Source organism: Echinops telfairi, unplaced genomic scaffold (genome assembly GCF_000313985.2).
Source record: "Echinops telfairi isolate 266 unplaced genomic scaffold, ASM31398v2 ScPeMD7_7424;HRSCAF=8462, whole genome shotgun sequence".
Classification (NCBI taxonomy): domain Eukaryota; kingdom Metazoa; phylum Chordata; class Mammalia; order Afrosoricida; family Tenrecidae; genus Echinops; species Echinops telfairi.
The window spans coordinates 21,309,488-21,324,635 of record NW_022111324.1 but is presented as its reverse complement, the minus strand read 5'-3'; the positions used below and the strand labels follow the sequence as shown (position 1 = coordinate 21,324,635).

Sequence of the window (15,148 nt, the reverse complement as noted above, 5' to 3'; positions counted from 1 at the left end):
TGTCGATTGATGACAAACCTCATTCTGGACCTCCATCAACTTCTCAAACAGACAAACATGTTGACTAGTAGTGCATTTGGAGTTCAATCCACCAGGTCAGACTGTTAATCAAGCTTTCGATTTAGAGGTTCTGAAGAAACTGTGTAACAGTGTGTGCAAAAGGGCCTGATCTGTGGCAGACGGGGACTGGTTTTGCCACCGTGACAATGCACCTGCTCATGCAGCCATCTCAGTGCGCCAGTTTTTGGCAAGAAAACAGCATGCCTCTCTTGCCCTATGCATCTTACTCACCTGACCTCCTTCAGAACAACTTCTTTTGTTTCAGCAATGAAAGAACATCAATTTGACACTGACAATGTAGAAGAGGTGAAGAAAAAAAACGAGGGAGGTGGTGTCAAACATCAATACAGATGAGACTGAAAAATGTTTCCAAGAATAGAATCGCAGATTTGACAAATGGACTAAGTGTAATGGAAAGTACTTTGAAGGTGGAAAGGTGGTTTTGTAAAAAAAATTTTAATACATGGCTTTTGGGTGAGGGTAGGGATTCCATTTTTTGGGGGGTGGACCCCCAAAATATAAATGAAATCATACATTATGTGGCCTTGGTGTCTAGCTTCTTCCAATTAAAGGTACGAACCCATGTGATAGCACATATCAGTATCTCATTCCTTTTTATGACTGAATATTAATCCCTGGTATATCACATTTTGTTGATCACTTTGATAGGCATTTGGATTGTTAACACTTGTTTGGCTATGTTAAATAACACTATCATGAACACTAGTGTTCACGTTTTTGTGGGACATATGTTTTCAATTCCCTGAGTATGATCCACAAATAGAATTGCTCTAGCATATCCTAACTCTATGCTTAACTTTTTGAGAAACTGCCCAAATGTTTTCTGAAGTAGCTGTAACATTTTTCATTCTCACTAGCAATGCAAGAGGGCTCAAACTTCTCAACATCCTAGCCAACATTTGTTATTGTCTATCTTTTTTTATTATAGGTAATGACTTGGGACAGTTATATACAATTTTTAAAAAGGAATGCATCAGTAGCTACCACATAATTGCTCACAAATATTGTTTTGAAAAAGTAAGCTTCTGCAAGGTAAAGCAATACACATTCATGCTAAAAGACTAGAAATGAGGAAGCACTAGAAAGGAATGTCAATCATAAATTATGTATTTTAGAAAGACAAACTACCCTTCTCGACATTCAGAGAGTGACTCCACTCCTCATTCTTCTTTCCTTTGAAGACAGGTGTCAATTGCCACCATCTGTCTGTATTTTCTTGCTGAACAAATGGACAACTGTTGTCTACACATGCAAAATGTACTTCACTGGGCAAGATAGGTCTTTAAAACATATTTACTCAATTTATCAAGAAACATCACACATATACCATTTCCTAGGAATTACACTTCAGATTTAGAATTCCCAACTTACTCTTTAAGAAATAACACTGAACTTGATATGCTATTCTGAAACATAGTAAAAAAATCAATGCATAAGCTTATCATATACAATGTATATTTTTACATGGGCTCAGCATATCAAAGAACACCATATATATACTTAGGGGGGTATGGGGAGCTTCAAGACAACTATTTATGTTTTAAATTGTAAATTGCCTTGTAACAACAAAATTGAATAAATTCTGAATTTGGGGTTTCATATTCTACTGATTCCACTATTAATTAGAACTATCACTTCTTTCTCATAAATCACTCCTCTCATATCACTATTAACTTGCCTCTACCAAAGCACTTATCACTTGATATGCACCACCATTCTTCCTTTATCTAAAGTTACTTCAGAGCAGGAACCTTTACTTTATTCCTAAGTATTGCCCAGAGTATTTTGCAAAGAATTAGTAACCAAGAAATATTTGTAGAATCAAATCAATGTAAAGAGAAGGTTGGGGTCCAAGTGTGATCTAACGAATGTAAATAATAAGATCCAAGATCAGAGGAAGAAACGGTATCAGAGCTTAAATTCTGAGCACCCAGTTTGCAGAAGGGTATAAATGACAGTGAAGCCCAAAATCCATTTGCAGGGTCCTCATGTAAATTAAACCTCTAGTAAATTCCATTGACCACGGATTGGACAAGGGATGTGAAGAGCCTTGCTACCAGGGTACATTGGAAAGTGGAAGAATGCAGATGTACTTACGTTGAAATTTAACACCTACCTTATCATATGTTCGCCCTTTTGACTCATTTTTAATTTGTTCTAGCTTTTTATATTTTCTGCCTTCTTTTCTATTGAGGATTTTCTGTTTTGTTTTGTTATTGTTTTTAGGTTGGGGGAGGCATCTTTGGTATCTTTTTCTTTATATGAAATCCAGGATAGGTAAAGCTATAGAGACAATAACTAGATTAAAGTTTCTTAGGGTTATGGCATGGGAAGTCAGAGGAATATGGAGAGCTAATAATGAGTACAAGAAAGAAGGAAATGATCTAAATTTGAGGTGATGATTGCACACATTCAAAAGTTAAACTTCTGAATATGTTAAACCAATGAATTGTATAACATGTGAATTATATGTCAATAAAACTTATGTTTTTTAAAAAAAATAAGCAGAGGTCAAAAATTGGTAAAAGCATTCTAGAGATATTAGATTAAACATACTGGTAACTTAACTATCATGGCCAAAAAAGAAAACAATGTATTCTATTCTTAGGCACAATAATCAAAAATCAAACATATTGCCAGGGAGTCAATACCAAGTGTGCCTCATGGTTGCTCTCAAGAAGGTAAGGGGGGACTGGTGAGTTTGAAGCACTGGTTAACAGCCCCACACAAAGCCTAGTATGCCATTAGGGCTCCTTTTGATATTTATGGCAAAAGGCTCATAACTATGTCTATAGCTATTTAAGGAAAAATAAGTACAGTCTTCAGTTTATTGCAAAATCGTTTACCATAAGAAAAGGTGACAATTCTACATATATATATGTCTTTTAGCTTTCCTCTTCGCAACCTCTCATCCCATTTCTCTACATTTGATCCTAAGCTTATTTTGCCCTTCTGCTCTTTACAAGAGGAACCCTGATGGCATAGTGGTTATACATTGGACTGCTAACCACAAGGTCAGCAGTTCGAAGGCACCAGCAGCTCTATGGGAGGAAAGATGAGGCTTTTAACCCCAGTAGAGTTACAGTCTCAGAAAGCCACAGACATAGTTGTACACTCTCCTGCAGGGTCACTATGAGTCAGAATGAGTTTGGAGTCTGACCCTTTACAGAACACTTTTCTCTAATGGGAGTCTTCCTTTGTACTTGTATCTACACCAGGGCTCCTTCAGCATGGCACAATACAAAAAGAAATGTAATTGCTAAAATAGTAGATAGGTACTAATATTTGCTTTAGAGAAATAAATGATTAAAGACATCTTAGAAATATCAAAATAACATAAAAACTGAACAGAAAGTTGACTATGAAAACAAGTTCAGGAACATAACATTTTAAAAACTACATACTCTTCAAAACCACCATATTTTCTTTTTTAAAAAACGTGTGTGTGTTCATGTACATATGTCTGGAAAATACTTTCTCAAGGAATATTTGACAATATAGTAATCTGACTTAAATATTTGTTTTCTTAAACAGGAGGGAGAGAGGAAAAAAATCCTTGGTTCCAAAACTAAATGGCCAAAATAGTCACAGCATCAATATGTCAGGGTTGAAGTACAAGGGTAAGTAAAAAAGTATTGGTATTAGAGTTAAGAGGTAACTCTAGTTATAGTCACAATCCTGCAATAACAGTGATCAAAGAGAAGACACAGGACTAGACAGGCTTGCTGAACCGGGGGGAGGGAGTATACCACAAATATATATATGCTTAACAGAGATTATTTATATGTGATTTACCTGTGCTGCAAATATATCCATGAATATATTAGATCAGAGAGGGGAGAAAGTTATGAAAACTTAGATATAATCGAACATCTTGAGGGAGTGAGTTATTGAGCCTGGGGGCTCTGGACCAGACTCGGTGGACACCAGTGTTAATTGGCACTACATAGTTCATAAAAAAATGTTTTACATCCTACTTTGGAGAGTAATGACTCGGTCTTAAAAGGTCCTGAGCCGTCATCTCATATACAACTATTGATCTCTTCCTGTCAACAGGACAGAAGAGTGAATAACAGTGAAGATACATGGAAGCATTTAGTTCAACAACGGACTCAAGTACTGTACCACGTAAATGTCAGTATCCACAAATCTGAGACCAGGAGAACTAGATGCTCTAAAAGTGATCACATTAGAAGATCTCAAATAGAGTGGGAGGAAATATAGAATGAAAAATAATGAAAGAGACCAAGTTTACTGGCCAGATAGAGACAAGCAGAACTCCAAGACTATGGCCTTTAGTCACCCTTCACGTCTCAGACGGGACTCACCCTTAAGGCTCAATTTTTAGCCAAGCAATTGACAGATCGGTAAAGGTAACAACATTGTAAGGTAAGCACACCTTAGAATAATAAAGTATTTAAGACAGAAAAGACAGCATTTCCCTAGAGACAAAGTTCAGAAGGGTTAAATAAGAAGAAACAGAAACAGAAAACCCAGGAGAAAAGTGAGTGAGTGAAGGTATACTGAGGAGACTATAATGAACATGATACATAATATGTGCAAATTGATCAATGTAAAATTGATTATAACCCAACTGAAAATAAAAAGCTGGAAAATGCAAAACTGCACAGGTGAGAAAAAGACCTGGAAAGTTACACCAGGATTTTTTTTTCCCATCACAGGAATGTACTAGCTCAGTCTTGAGGCTGTCCTACGAGAATTTTGTTGGGAAACCATTCCCCATCAACCCTACAGCACTGATCTTACCTCTTCAGGCTTAGTTTTGTTCCCCAAACTCAAAAACATTTCAAAGGAATACGAGTTTAATCCCAAGCTGCCATTTTGACATAGTGTAAATCGAAGAGCACAGAATTCCTCAGGGAAGATTAGAGAGATGGACACACCCCCTTGAGAAGTATATGGACCTGGATGGAAGATATGTCCAGTAAACTAGAGCCTCACATTTTGACAGTTATGAACATTTCTATGATTTTGTGGCAATATACTCTGGCCTATCCTCATAGTTTTTACCCAAGTATTCCTTAGCAATTGACTGAATTTTAAAAAATGGCACTTGAATACTTGAACGATTTCCTAATAATCCAAATTTCAATGACAAGTTACAAGGGCAGTAAGTTTTCAGTTCTTTGCAAATAGAAATAGTTATTTTCTCCTTTTATTCAGCTTATTACTATCTCATTTTACTCATCTAGTCTCTAGATTATAGTGGTTCTCAAACCTTAAGAATCCCCTGGGAAACTTGTTTAAAATTCCAATTGTGGTTTAGGTCCAATGTACAATTCATGAGTCTTCATTTTTAACATGTACCTTTGAAGCACTTTCTTTTGTCATAGATTTGAGATGATTCAAACACAGCTCAGGGTGAAAGGGGAGCAGGATGGAGAAAGAAGCAAAGACTGATTACAAACCTTTGTACGCTGGAGCCGGTGGTGCTGCTGCCACTTTCCTGACTTTTGTGGTCACGGAGTTGTCAACAGTGACCACCATTACTGGATGGTCACTATGACCCAGATTCTGGCCCTGGCCATTTGTTTCTTCTGAGTGTTCCCACTGTTTCCTAATCCGCTCCTTGAGTTTTTCCAGTTTGACATCATGTTGTCGCCGCTTCAAAAGATCTAATCTTTGGGAGTTGGAAGTACTAGTTGAGGATGGAGAAGAGTCAGCTAGCCGTAGTACTTTTGGATCAACTTCATGGCTTCTGTTATTGACAGAAGTCTTCAAATTGTTCTCATTTCCTTTTGCTCTAATAGGCTTTTCTTCCTCAGTTCTCAAAGGAGCGCCGATCTTAATCAAATATTCAGAATTTTGCAATGCATCAATTGCTGGCCTATCATTTAAAAACCTAACAACTGTATCATTTATGATAGATGACTGGGAGCTCTCAAAATCACAGCAACGTATATTCTGTTCTTCTTGATTGCAAATCACTCGGTTCCCACTCTCAATTTTTTCTTCATTAACATCCACACAATATACAAGCTTTGACTCCAGATGGCTGGAACTTACGTTAGAAGGAGCACCATGGATTTCCCTATTATAAAAAAATATACATGCTTTGAGTAAGACAGAGTACAAAAAACAATCAAATGGAAAACATTCACACAAAGTGACAAACTCTGAATTACCAAAGTAACCACTGATGTTATATCCCTAGAAATTTCATCAATTTAAAATGATCATTACAAAGATGAAGACTCAATGTTCAAAGTTCCATCTCACCTTATAAGGAAACAGAACCACTCCTCACTTATTGACATGGTTAGTTTCCAAACACCAAATTGTTATGCAAAATTTCAGCATTACGCAAAAATTGAGGATGATCACGCCAGATCACAATATGAATGTGACTACATCATTACAAAAATGGCAAATTACAACATTAAATAACTGCCAAACCACTGAGAATCACATCCCAGGCAAGGTGACACATAATCAGAACTCTCATAGAGCAGTTACTCTAGTCTTGCATTTCAAAAAATGTTATTGCTAGATATACATCATTAATGCATAAGAGTTGGGTAGTAGATTTTTTACTATTGTAAATACAAAAGGTCAGACAACACGACAGTTGATTAGTGAGGAAGGGTATACTCTAATAATATGCATATTATAAAATAAGAAATATGCAAAAGATATGGAGAAGTTTTCTTAGGAACGCCATAAAATAGAATTATAATCTGACTTTATATATGAACTTGTTATCTATTACCAAAATGTGTATTTTACTCCTGTATGAAATCTTAATAGGGAAAATGTCAACTACTAGTATCTTATATGTGTATCTGCTAAATAATGCATCAAAGTAATAAACAGCTTGGATATACAGTAGTAATAAAATCGAGATACAATAAACATATTACTCCAGATCGATGTGGTTACTAAAGTTAACCACTCGTAACCACAGGGCAATTTGGGGCAGCTTCAAACTATGTAAAACCTATCCAGAAACTCAGGAGTAAGCAAAGAAGTCTAGACACAGTCAAAGCATGTATCAAGTGCATATTCTCTATTCAGGAAAATGCTAGTAAAGCCTACGTTCAGGGCCTACTTATTTATATTTTATACTTCAATAAGCCTTATTTTAGAACCACTGGGTGTAAAAGCCATTAAAGAACCAGAATAAGGAAGTTATTTTCACTGTAACACCAGACTACTACAATTCACAATTTAAATTATTTAAGTCTAAAATTAATTCATGAAGAGGATACAGAAAGTAAAACATAAAATAGGTCACATATCATATCTTAATCTAAAAAAGAGAAGAACCAACCAAAAAAGGGGGAAAATTATTTTCATAGTTTTTCATTCACTCATCCTGAATGTGAATAATCATCTTTATTATATAACATTTTCAACTCTTCTGTAATTTGAGATTTTCCTAATAAAATGTTGGGAAAAATACTTTTTTTTTTTAATCATTATATTGGGGGCTCTTACAGCTCTTATAACATTCCACACATCAATTGTATCAGCATATCTGTAGACGTGTTGCCATCATCATTTCCAAAACATTTTCTACTTGAGCCCTTGGTATAAGTTCCTCTTTTTTCCCCTCCCACCCCCACCCTTATGAATCCTTGATCAATTGTATATTGTTATTATTATTTCGTATCTTATTCTGTCTGTTATCTCCCTTCATCCATGTTTCTGTTATTCATCCCCTGGGGGGGGGGGGGGGCGGAGTTATATATCCAACTTTGTGATGGGCTCCCCCTTCCTCCCCCTTTCCCCTCCCCCAAAAATACTTATTGAATACTTAATACCAGAAATTTTTTAAATGGTCTAAGAATAAGAGAGATTCATGTCCTTAAATAAACTAGTTAAGTGGATAGATACATATAATCAAAATATCACACAGTGCAACATGAAACACTTTATTAAAGAACTAATGTTCAGGGAGCACAGAGGAAAGAACTAGGCTAGAAGTGGTGTACGATAAGAAAAGATCTGGCCAAGCTTCATACCGGTGGGGACACAAATATGTGGGGGTATAAGTGACAGGGTCCACTGCAGGGAGATATAGTATACCTATTGCTGTCCTAGAGTTATTTTCTTCTTTATCTAAATAACACTAACATATTGTTTCAAGTATAAAGCAGTATTTTACAAAGGTAAACCATCAGAATGTATACAAGGAGTCCATAACTTGGGTCAATTCTGTAATGATCATGTTTCCAGGCAATTGCTCACTATCTGTGTGGTTACAGATTCTGAACTCTGAACATTCTGATGATTTATTTCTTATAAAAATAAATTTTTACCCAGATACATTAACTGGATTTTTCTTCTACTTATTTATTTGTATTGCTTCAGTACTAGTGACAACTCCCAAATTTACAGTCCCTACCTTGCCCTTCCTATACACGATCCAACCCAAATTGTTAAATGCCTAGATTTTCAAAAATTCTATCAAATGTAACACATTGAATACTGAACTCATATAATACACTTCTACATTTTCCTAATACTACTAAGAACCATCACAAAACTCCTTGATAACATTTTAAAACACTAATGCTTAGATGTGAAATATATAAGATCCACTGTTTAGTACTTATTACTATTTGTCATATTAAAAGTATTTACACATTTAAATCTTTGGTAAAGTTTTATATCCTATCAGTTAACAAATTATGTACAGCACTTAATATCTATACTATCAAACCAAAGATCAGACATAAATGTTCACCATCAGACTCGTAAATTGATGAAAGGAGTTATTGGAAACAAAGTAAAACAGTAAAGTAAATCATAATTTCAATTGGACAGACCATTTAGGTACTGCTACCAAAACAGGAAAGAAAAAAAACTAAGCTATACAAAATTCATTGTGTAGCACATTCAATGTGAGACATTGGGGGACAAATGTGTAGTAATGAGTAATTGTTCACTAAGAAACACAACAATAATCATAGCCTAAAACAAATGTTACTATTGCTTCCCCTATGCACTTAATCTGTAAGAATAGTTTAAAACAGTATTTCAAAATATGAAAGATTTTTGCTTCTATCTTTTGTGGAGAATTAAAAATAAGAGAACAACATAATAAATACCAGAGCCAGAATGCTAAAGTAACTCAGAAACATTATAATACTACCATACATATAACAAGAAAATCTTATTTGATAGAAATATCGTAACACTTACCTATAAGAAACTAAGGGATCGCGAAATTCCACACGATTGTGTTTCTTCACATTACTCTCCAGGGTGGTAGCTCTCAGAGGACTACGAGATTTCTCTTTTCGCAATTTCGAAGATTTGGAGGTTGAAGCATTAACCCAAGAATCATCCATGTATCTACCATCTGAAGGAAAAGACTGTCAGAACTATCACATAAAATACAACTGTCTCGGAGTTTGTCTAACAGCTAAGAAAATAACTTGTCATGTGCGAGTTGGTTCTGACTCAATGATCCAACAGCGCAGATCTGGTTGACAGAGTCTCCTAGGCTGTAATTTCTAAGGAGTGGATCGCCAGGACCTTTCTCCAGTGGAGCAGCTGGTGGGTTCAAACTGCCAAGCTTTCGATGAGCGCAGGTAGCAGCTGAGCATCTCACCACTGTGCCACCAGGGATCCTCCTGAGAGAAGAACTCTGGCATCTCTATTTGGATTTAAAGGAGCCTTAAAAAGTTTGTAGGAAATGGAATGAAAAGATAATGGAATTTTCCGTTGATTTTTTTTAAGCACCATTATATTATATAAGTAGGTAGAACAATATGCAGGTTAATTACAATAATTTGAACCATGTAATAAACATAAATCATATCACTGAACTACGCATGTAAAGATTATAAATATTATTGACTCTGTTATATGTATAATTACCAACATTTAAAAAAATATTCATATAATTCAATCAATAAAGATTATAAATCTCGATAAACTGAATGCAAAATAAAATTTTACATATAAAATTCTTTTTTATCCCTGACTCTTTACTAACTAAAAATATCAGATAAAACCCAACAAATTCGCAGGAAATAGAAACTCACAATTCAGGTAGAGTATTCCATCAATTAAACCACAGGAAAAAAACATCACAAGTAACCAAAGAAAAATATCTGCATTACGGTAATTTATCTACAAGAATGATATGCCATATATAATTTTTAAAGTTCAATTCTCAAAAAAAATCTTATTAAGTCAAATAGAATTTCACTATTAAAAGTAATATAATGTTTGAAGACTTCAAAGAGTTTGTGGGAAGATTCCATTATCTATAAATCCATTTTTCACAATCTTTTTGAAGCAGCCATGTCTATCTATGAAAATAAAAGACAACTTAAAGGCTTACAATCAGATTTTCATGACTAAAGACCAATGAAAATTCACTTTCAAAGGTGCTAAGAGCGCTGATGAAAACCATAAAGACACCATCTACAGACACTGATTATGAGGCTGCTTTAAAACGATTCAGTACCAAATTTTTTAAAAAAATCAAAGCTGATGACATAATTTCTCACCAAAAACATGCAAGTGAATCCATATAAATCCAGTGATACCTCAGTTGTCTAATAGCTCCAAGCCTGTCCACTACTCCAACAGCAAAGTTGGAAAAAATCTGCTCAGTGTTCATAACTTTGCTCAACAGTCAACTGAAAATCCAACATGATAAAACTTGCGCAGGCAGTGGGTCACACATTGCGTCGCACTGGGGTCACAAAGCCCAAGCATCGTGCTCATTCAGACAACATAGAGGGCTGTCGTATTAGTGTGTGAAAACAATGGTCACTGTGCTTTCATTGTGATTTATTAGCATAAAGTATTATAACCATGGCTCCAAAGACAGTTAGTGACACCAGCAGTACAGCTAAGACAGCTGTGAGAGCCACAATAGAGTTTACAAAATCACTGTGAAATCTGAATCAAGTCACTGATTGTCGGACGTAGGGGCTGAATACATACAACAATATGGCTAAGTCAACATTATCAACATTGAGGGGGGCGGTGATTAAAGTGGCAAATGTTGCAAAAGTTGTGAAACTGTTAACCACAAAACAAGCCAGACCATCCAGAAGATGTTGGAAAGTTACAAATAATTTGGAATAAATCAGAAACAATTCAATAGCAATAACTTACCTAAAACAGTGATACCCAGGGGTCCTCAAACTTTGTAAACAGGGGGCCAGTTCACTGTCCCTCAGACAGTTTGAGGGTCGGACTATAGTTTAAAAAAAAACTACGAACAAATTCCTATGCACACTGCACATATCTTATTTTGAAGTAAAAAAAAACAAATGGGGCAAAAACACCCAGCAGGCCAGATAAATGTCCTCGGTGGGCCGCATGTGGCCCACGGGCCATAGTTTGAGGACCCCTGCCCAGGACCGTTAAAAGCCTCCATGGTGATTTAGTGGAAAATGTAGGAGGGAGTGCTGGGCAGCATGAAGTGTTCAAAGCCAGCTATGGCTGGTTTGAAAAATTCAAAAAGAGAATGTGCATGGGGAAGGGGCGAGTGCAAGTAAACAAAGGCGATACATTTGTGGCTAAATTTGCTGACTATCTGGATGCTAAGGGTTTTATTCCTCAATAAGTGTTCAACTGCAACAAAACTGGATTGGGGGGGGATGCCGTATAGGTCCCTTCATTACTAACAAGGAACTAGCACTGCCAGGCCAGCAGCCTATGAGAGGTAGGCTCTCTCTGCTGCTGTGTAGGAATGAATGCTAATGAGCACTTTAAAGTGAAGTCCATGGTAGCATACCATTCAGAAAATTCACAGATTTTTAAACAATGAAACTTAATAACAAATAAATTATTTTTATTTACTGTCCTGTTTTGATACTTAATGTACTATGTACGTGTCTATTGTATTTGGATGTTTTGGGGGGTATTTCCACAACCTAGGATTGTTAATTTTGTGCTAAAGTCCAGGAAAAATTAACTTATAAGTGCAAATTTGGAGCTTCAGAACCAATGATCTGGTTTTCCATTATTTCTTATAGGAAAAATATATTCAGTTCTTGAACTTTTTAGTGTTCAAACACAAATTTGGGACAAATAGAGCTCAATAACCAAGGTATCACTGCCTAAGAAGAAACTAAACACAAGTAAAACATCAGAAATTTGTGTTTAATACATTTATAGCTTTGGAAGTAAAAACCTTACACATACCTTTCCTACTTGTTTTTCGGGTAGCATGTGCCGATTTCCTGGTGTCCATGACAGAATCACACACAGCCGTACTCGTAGGGGCTACTTCTAATTTGTTTTCAATGTGTCTCAGCTACAGTTAAAACACAGAGGTTAATTCTGTAAATCATAACAGCTACTTCTGGTTTACATAGCTATCTTAAGCTATATGGCACTCCAAAGTCGGGGAAAAAATCCTTTCTTTCATTTTCCTCATCATTTATTACATCATTTATAATATTTGACACAAAGTTGCCCAAATCTAGACAAGAAAATCAAATGGATTCTGAAAAATGTATCCTCATTTGTATTTATCATATTGGTCTACTTTTTAAAAATCGATGATTTTTTAAAAAAAATTAAGTACATGCTGCATGCTATTATGCTATTATATCTTGTGCATTTTACATGGAAATAAGGAAAGAATAATTCAACAAGATTAAGATTTAGAATTATTCAAATAGTCACAACCTTTTCCAGTCACATAACTATGAACTATGTTTCACAATAAGAACAAGAATTCAGGTTTCAAATATACTTTGCAATATGGACCATCTTTTGGTATACCTATTAGTATTCATATATTTTTTAAGGTCCTATAAATAATAGATTATCTGCTGACAGGAGAAAATTTGAAAAACATAACCCAAAAAAATCATTAAAAAAGCATTTTTAAAAACATTTAAATTCTACCACATACAAATACTTTGTATAAAACTCTGATACATCTTATTTCAGATTCTTATAATATACATCCATACAAAATTGGAATAATCCTTGATATACCGAGAGCTCTATATCAGGTTCCCACCTCCATTCCCTTATCATATACGCACTTTATATCAGTCCCTATCATCCTTTAAAACAGAGCCATCTTTTTTTTTTATCATTTTATTAGGGGCTCATACAACTCTTATCAAAATCCATACACACACCAATTGTGTAAAGCGCATTTGTACATTCACTGCCCTCATCATTCTCAAAACATTTTCTCTCCACTTAAACCCCCGGCATTAGGTCCTCATTTTTCTCCTCCCTCCCCACTCCCCCTCCCTCATGAGCCCTTGATAGTTTATAAATCATTATTTTGTCATATCTTATCCTGTCCGACATCTCCCTTCACCCACTTTTCTGTTGTCCGTCCCCCAGGGAGGAGGTCACATAAAGTTCCTTGTAATCGGTTCCCTCTTTCCTACCCATTCTCCCTCTACCCTCCCTGTTTCGCCACTCACACCACTGGTCCTGTAGGGCTCACCCGCCCTGTATTCCCTGTATTTTCAGTTCCTATCTGTACCAGTGTACATCCTCTGGTCTAGCCAGACTTGCAAGGTTGAATTCGAGTCATGGTAGTGGGAGCGGGCAGGAAACAATTAGGAACTAGTGGAAAGTTGTATTTTTCATCATTGTTACATCGCACCCTGACTGGCTCGTCTCCTCCCCGAGACCCCTCTGCAAGGGGATCTCCAGTGAGCCATCTCTTTAAAGAGTCATCATCTCTAAAAAAGAGCCAATAGTTTTGAAAAACAAGTATTAACAGTTTAGCTCTACATAGTTTAGATCTAAATTAAATTGGGGAATTAAAAACTATCCCTGTTTTATGTAATTGTTGTATTCATAAGGTCAAACTGTACCCTATATTATGATCATTTCTGGGGAATAGAATCTGTTCCAGATTCATTTTCAAAATAGTTTTAACAATTAGAGAGCAGAAAATAGCATTGAAATATTTGCATAAAGAAATTGAGCTTTTGATTCAGGTGGCGTACAAGACAACAAAAAGGACAAAAGAGTCACTTGCCCAGAAAGCACTATACACCACTCACTAAATGTGGACTCCCGACCAAGACAGCGGAGACACATATGCACAGCGGCTGGTCAGCATGCCTTCTCTTCTGGAGTACTGAGGGGGGGGCGGGGGAGACTACAAAAGGAGCCCTGGTGACTGTTCAGTTATTAACTGAAAGGTTCAAACCCATCAGGGGAAAGACAATGCCGTCTGTTTTCAAACAGAGGGCAGTGTGGAAACCCTGTTGGACAGCTGTACTCTGTTGTCTAGGGTTGCCATGGGTTGGGATCGACTGGACGAACGACAAATGGGCTTTGGTCTTCACGCCACAAAAAGAAGGGTCCATCGCAGTCCCTGCAAGGAAAAGCTGATCCTTCCTTTCCTCTTCTCCTTCACGCGAAGCCTTCCACACCACCGAGGCTTAGTCCCACCTCCCCAACTCATTCTCTTTAGAATCCTCGTTTGAATATGCCAAATGGATAATCATATTAAAGGAGAATAAATCACACAAATTGATTAAATATTTAATTTCCCATGGTGTTCATGTGCCTAATATCTGAAGTACTATTGATTAGCATTTAGTAGTTGGCATTTTGTGTTCATTTTGTAATATGTAGTACATAACTTCTTACTTCAATATTTAAATTTATTTTTTCTATTAAAAAAGCACTATACCAATAATAATTTATTCAATCATAACAAGAAATAATTTTAAGCCAGAAGTAAATAGAAGTTATAACTACTTACAGCAGCCTTGTTCTGAGAAAGTGCATCCCACGATGTGGTTATATTTGCTGGGAAAAAATTACATTTACAGAATCAGAATGTCTGTATGGGACTCAGAATCTGTATATTCATAAGCCTGCCTCCTCCAACCCCAGTGAATAAAATACATACAATAGGTTGAAAAACACTGTAAGTGAAACTATTCCTCAGCAGATGGTTTGTTTGAGGTTTCTTTAAAATCATTTTATTGCTCTCATAACATTGCATACATTAACTGTAGCAAGCATACTTGTACATATGTTGCCATCATCATTTTCTAAACATTTACTTTCTATTTGAGCCCTTGGTACTGTAACTCTTTTTTTAAATCATTTTATTGGGGACTCGCACAACTCATCA

The 15,148-nt window shown here is 36.0% G+C and overlaps 1 protein-coding gene across 2 annotated transcripts in view; it reads right to left on the bottom strand.

The window, feature by feature from the left end:
- The window catches only part of CEP350 (centrosomal protein 350), a 130,778-nt gene that overhangs the window by 112,686 nt on the left and 2,944 nt on the right, over positions 1–15,148 (bottom strand). For both annotated transcript variants that reach the window (XM_045298317.1, XM_045298318.1), the window contains exons 2-5: positions 14,771–14,817; positions 12,220–12,331; positions 9,250–9,409; positions 5,511–6,133 (exon numbers count right to left, since the gene is read on the bottom strand). In XM_045298317.1, the coding sequence (XP_045154252.1) occupies positions 5,511–6,133; positions 9,250–9,409; positions 12,220–12,331; positions 14,771–14,817 (942 nt within the window). The remainder of the gene's footprint in view (positions 1–5,510; positions 6,134–9,249; positions 9,410–12,219; positions 12,332–14,770; positions 14,818–15,148) is intronic.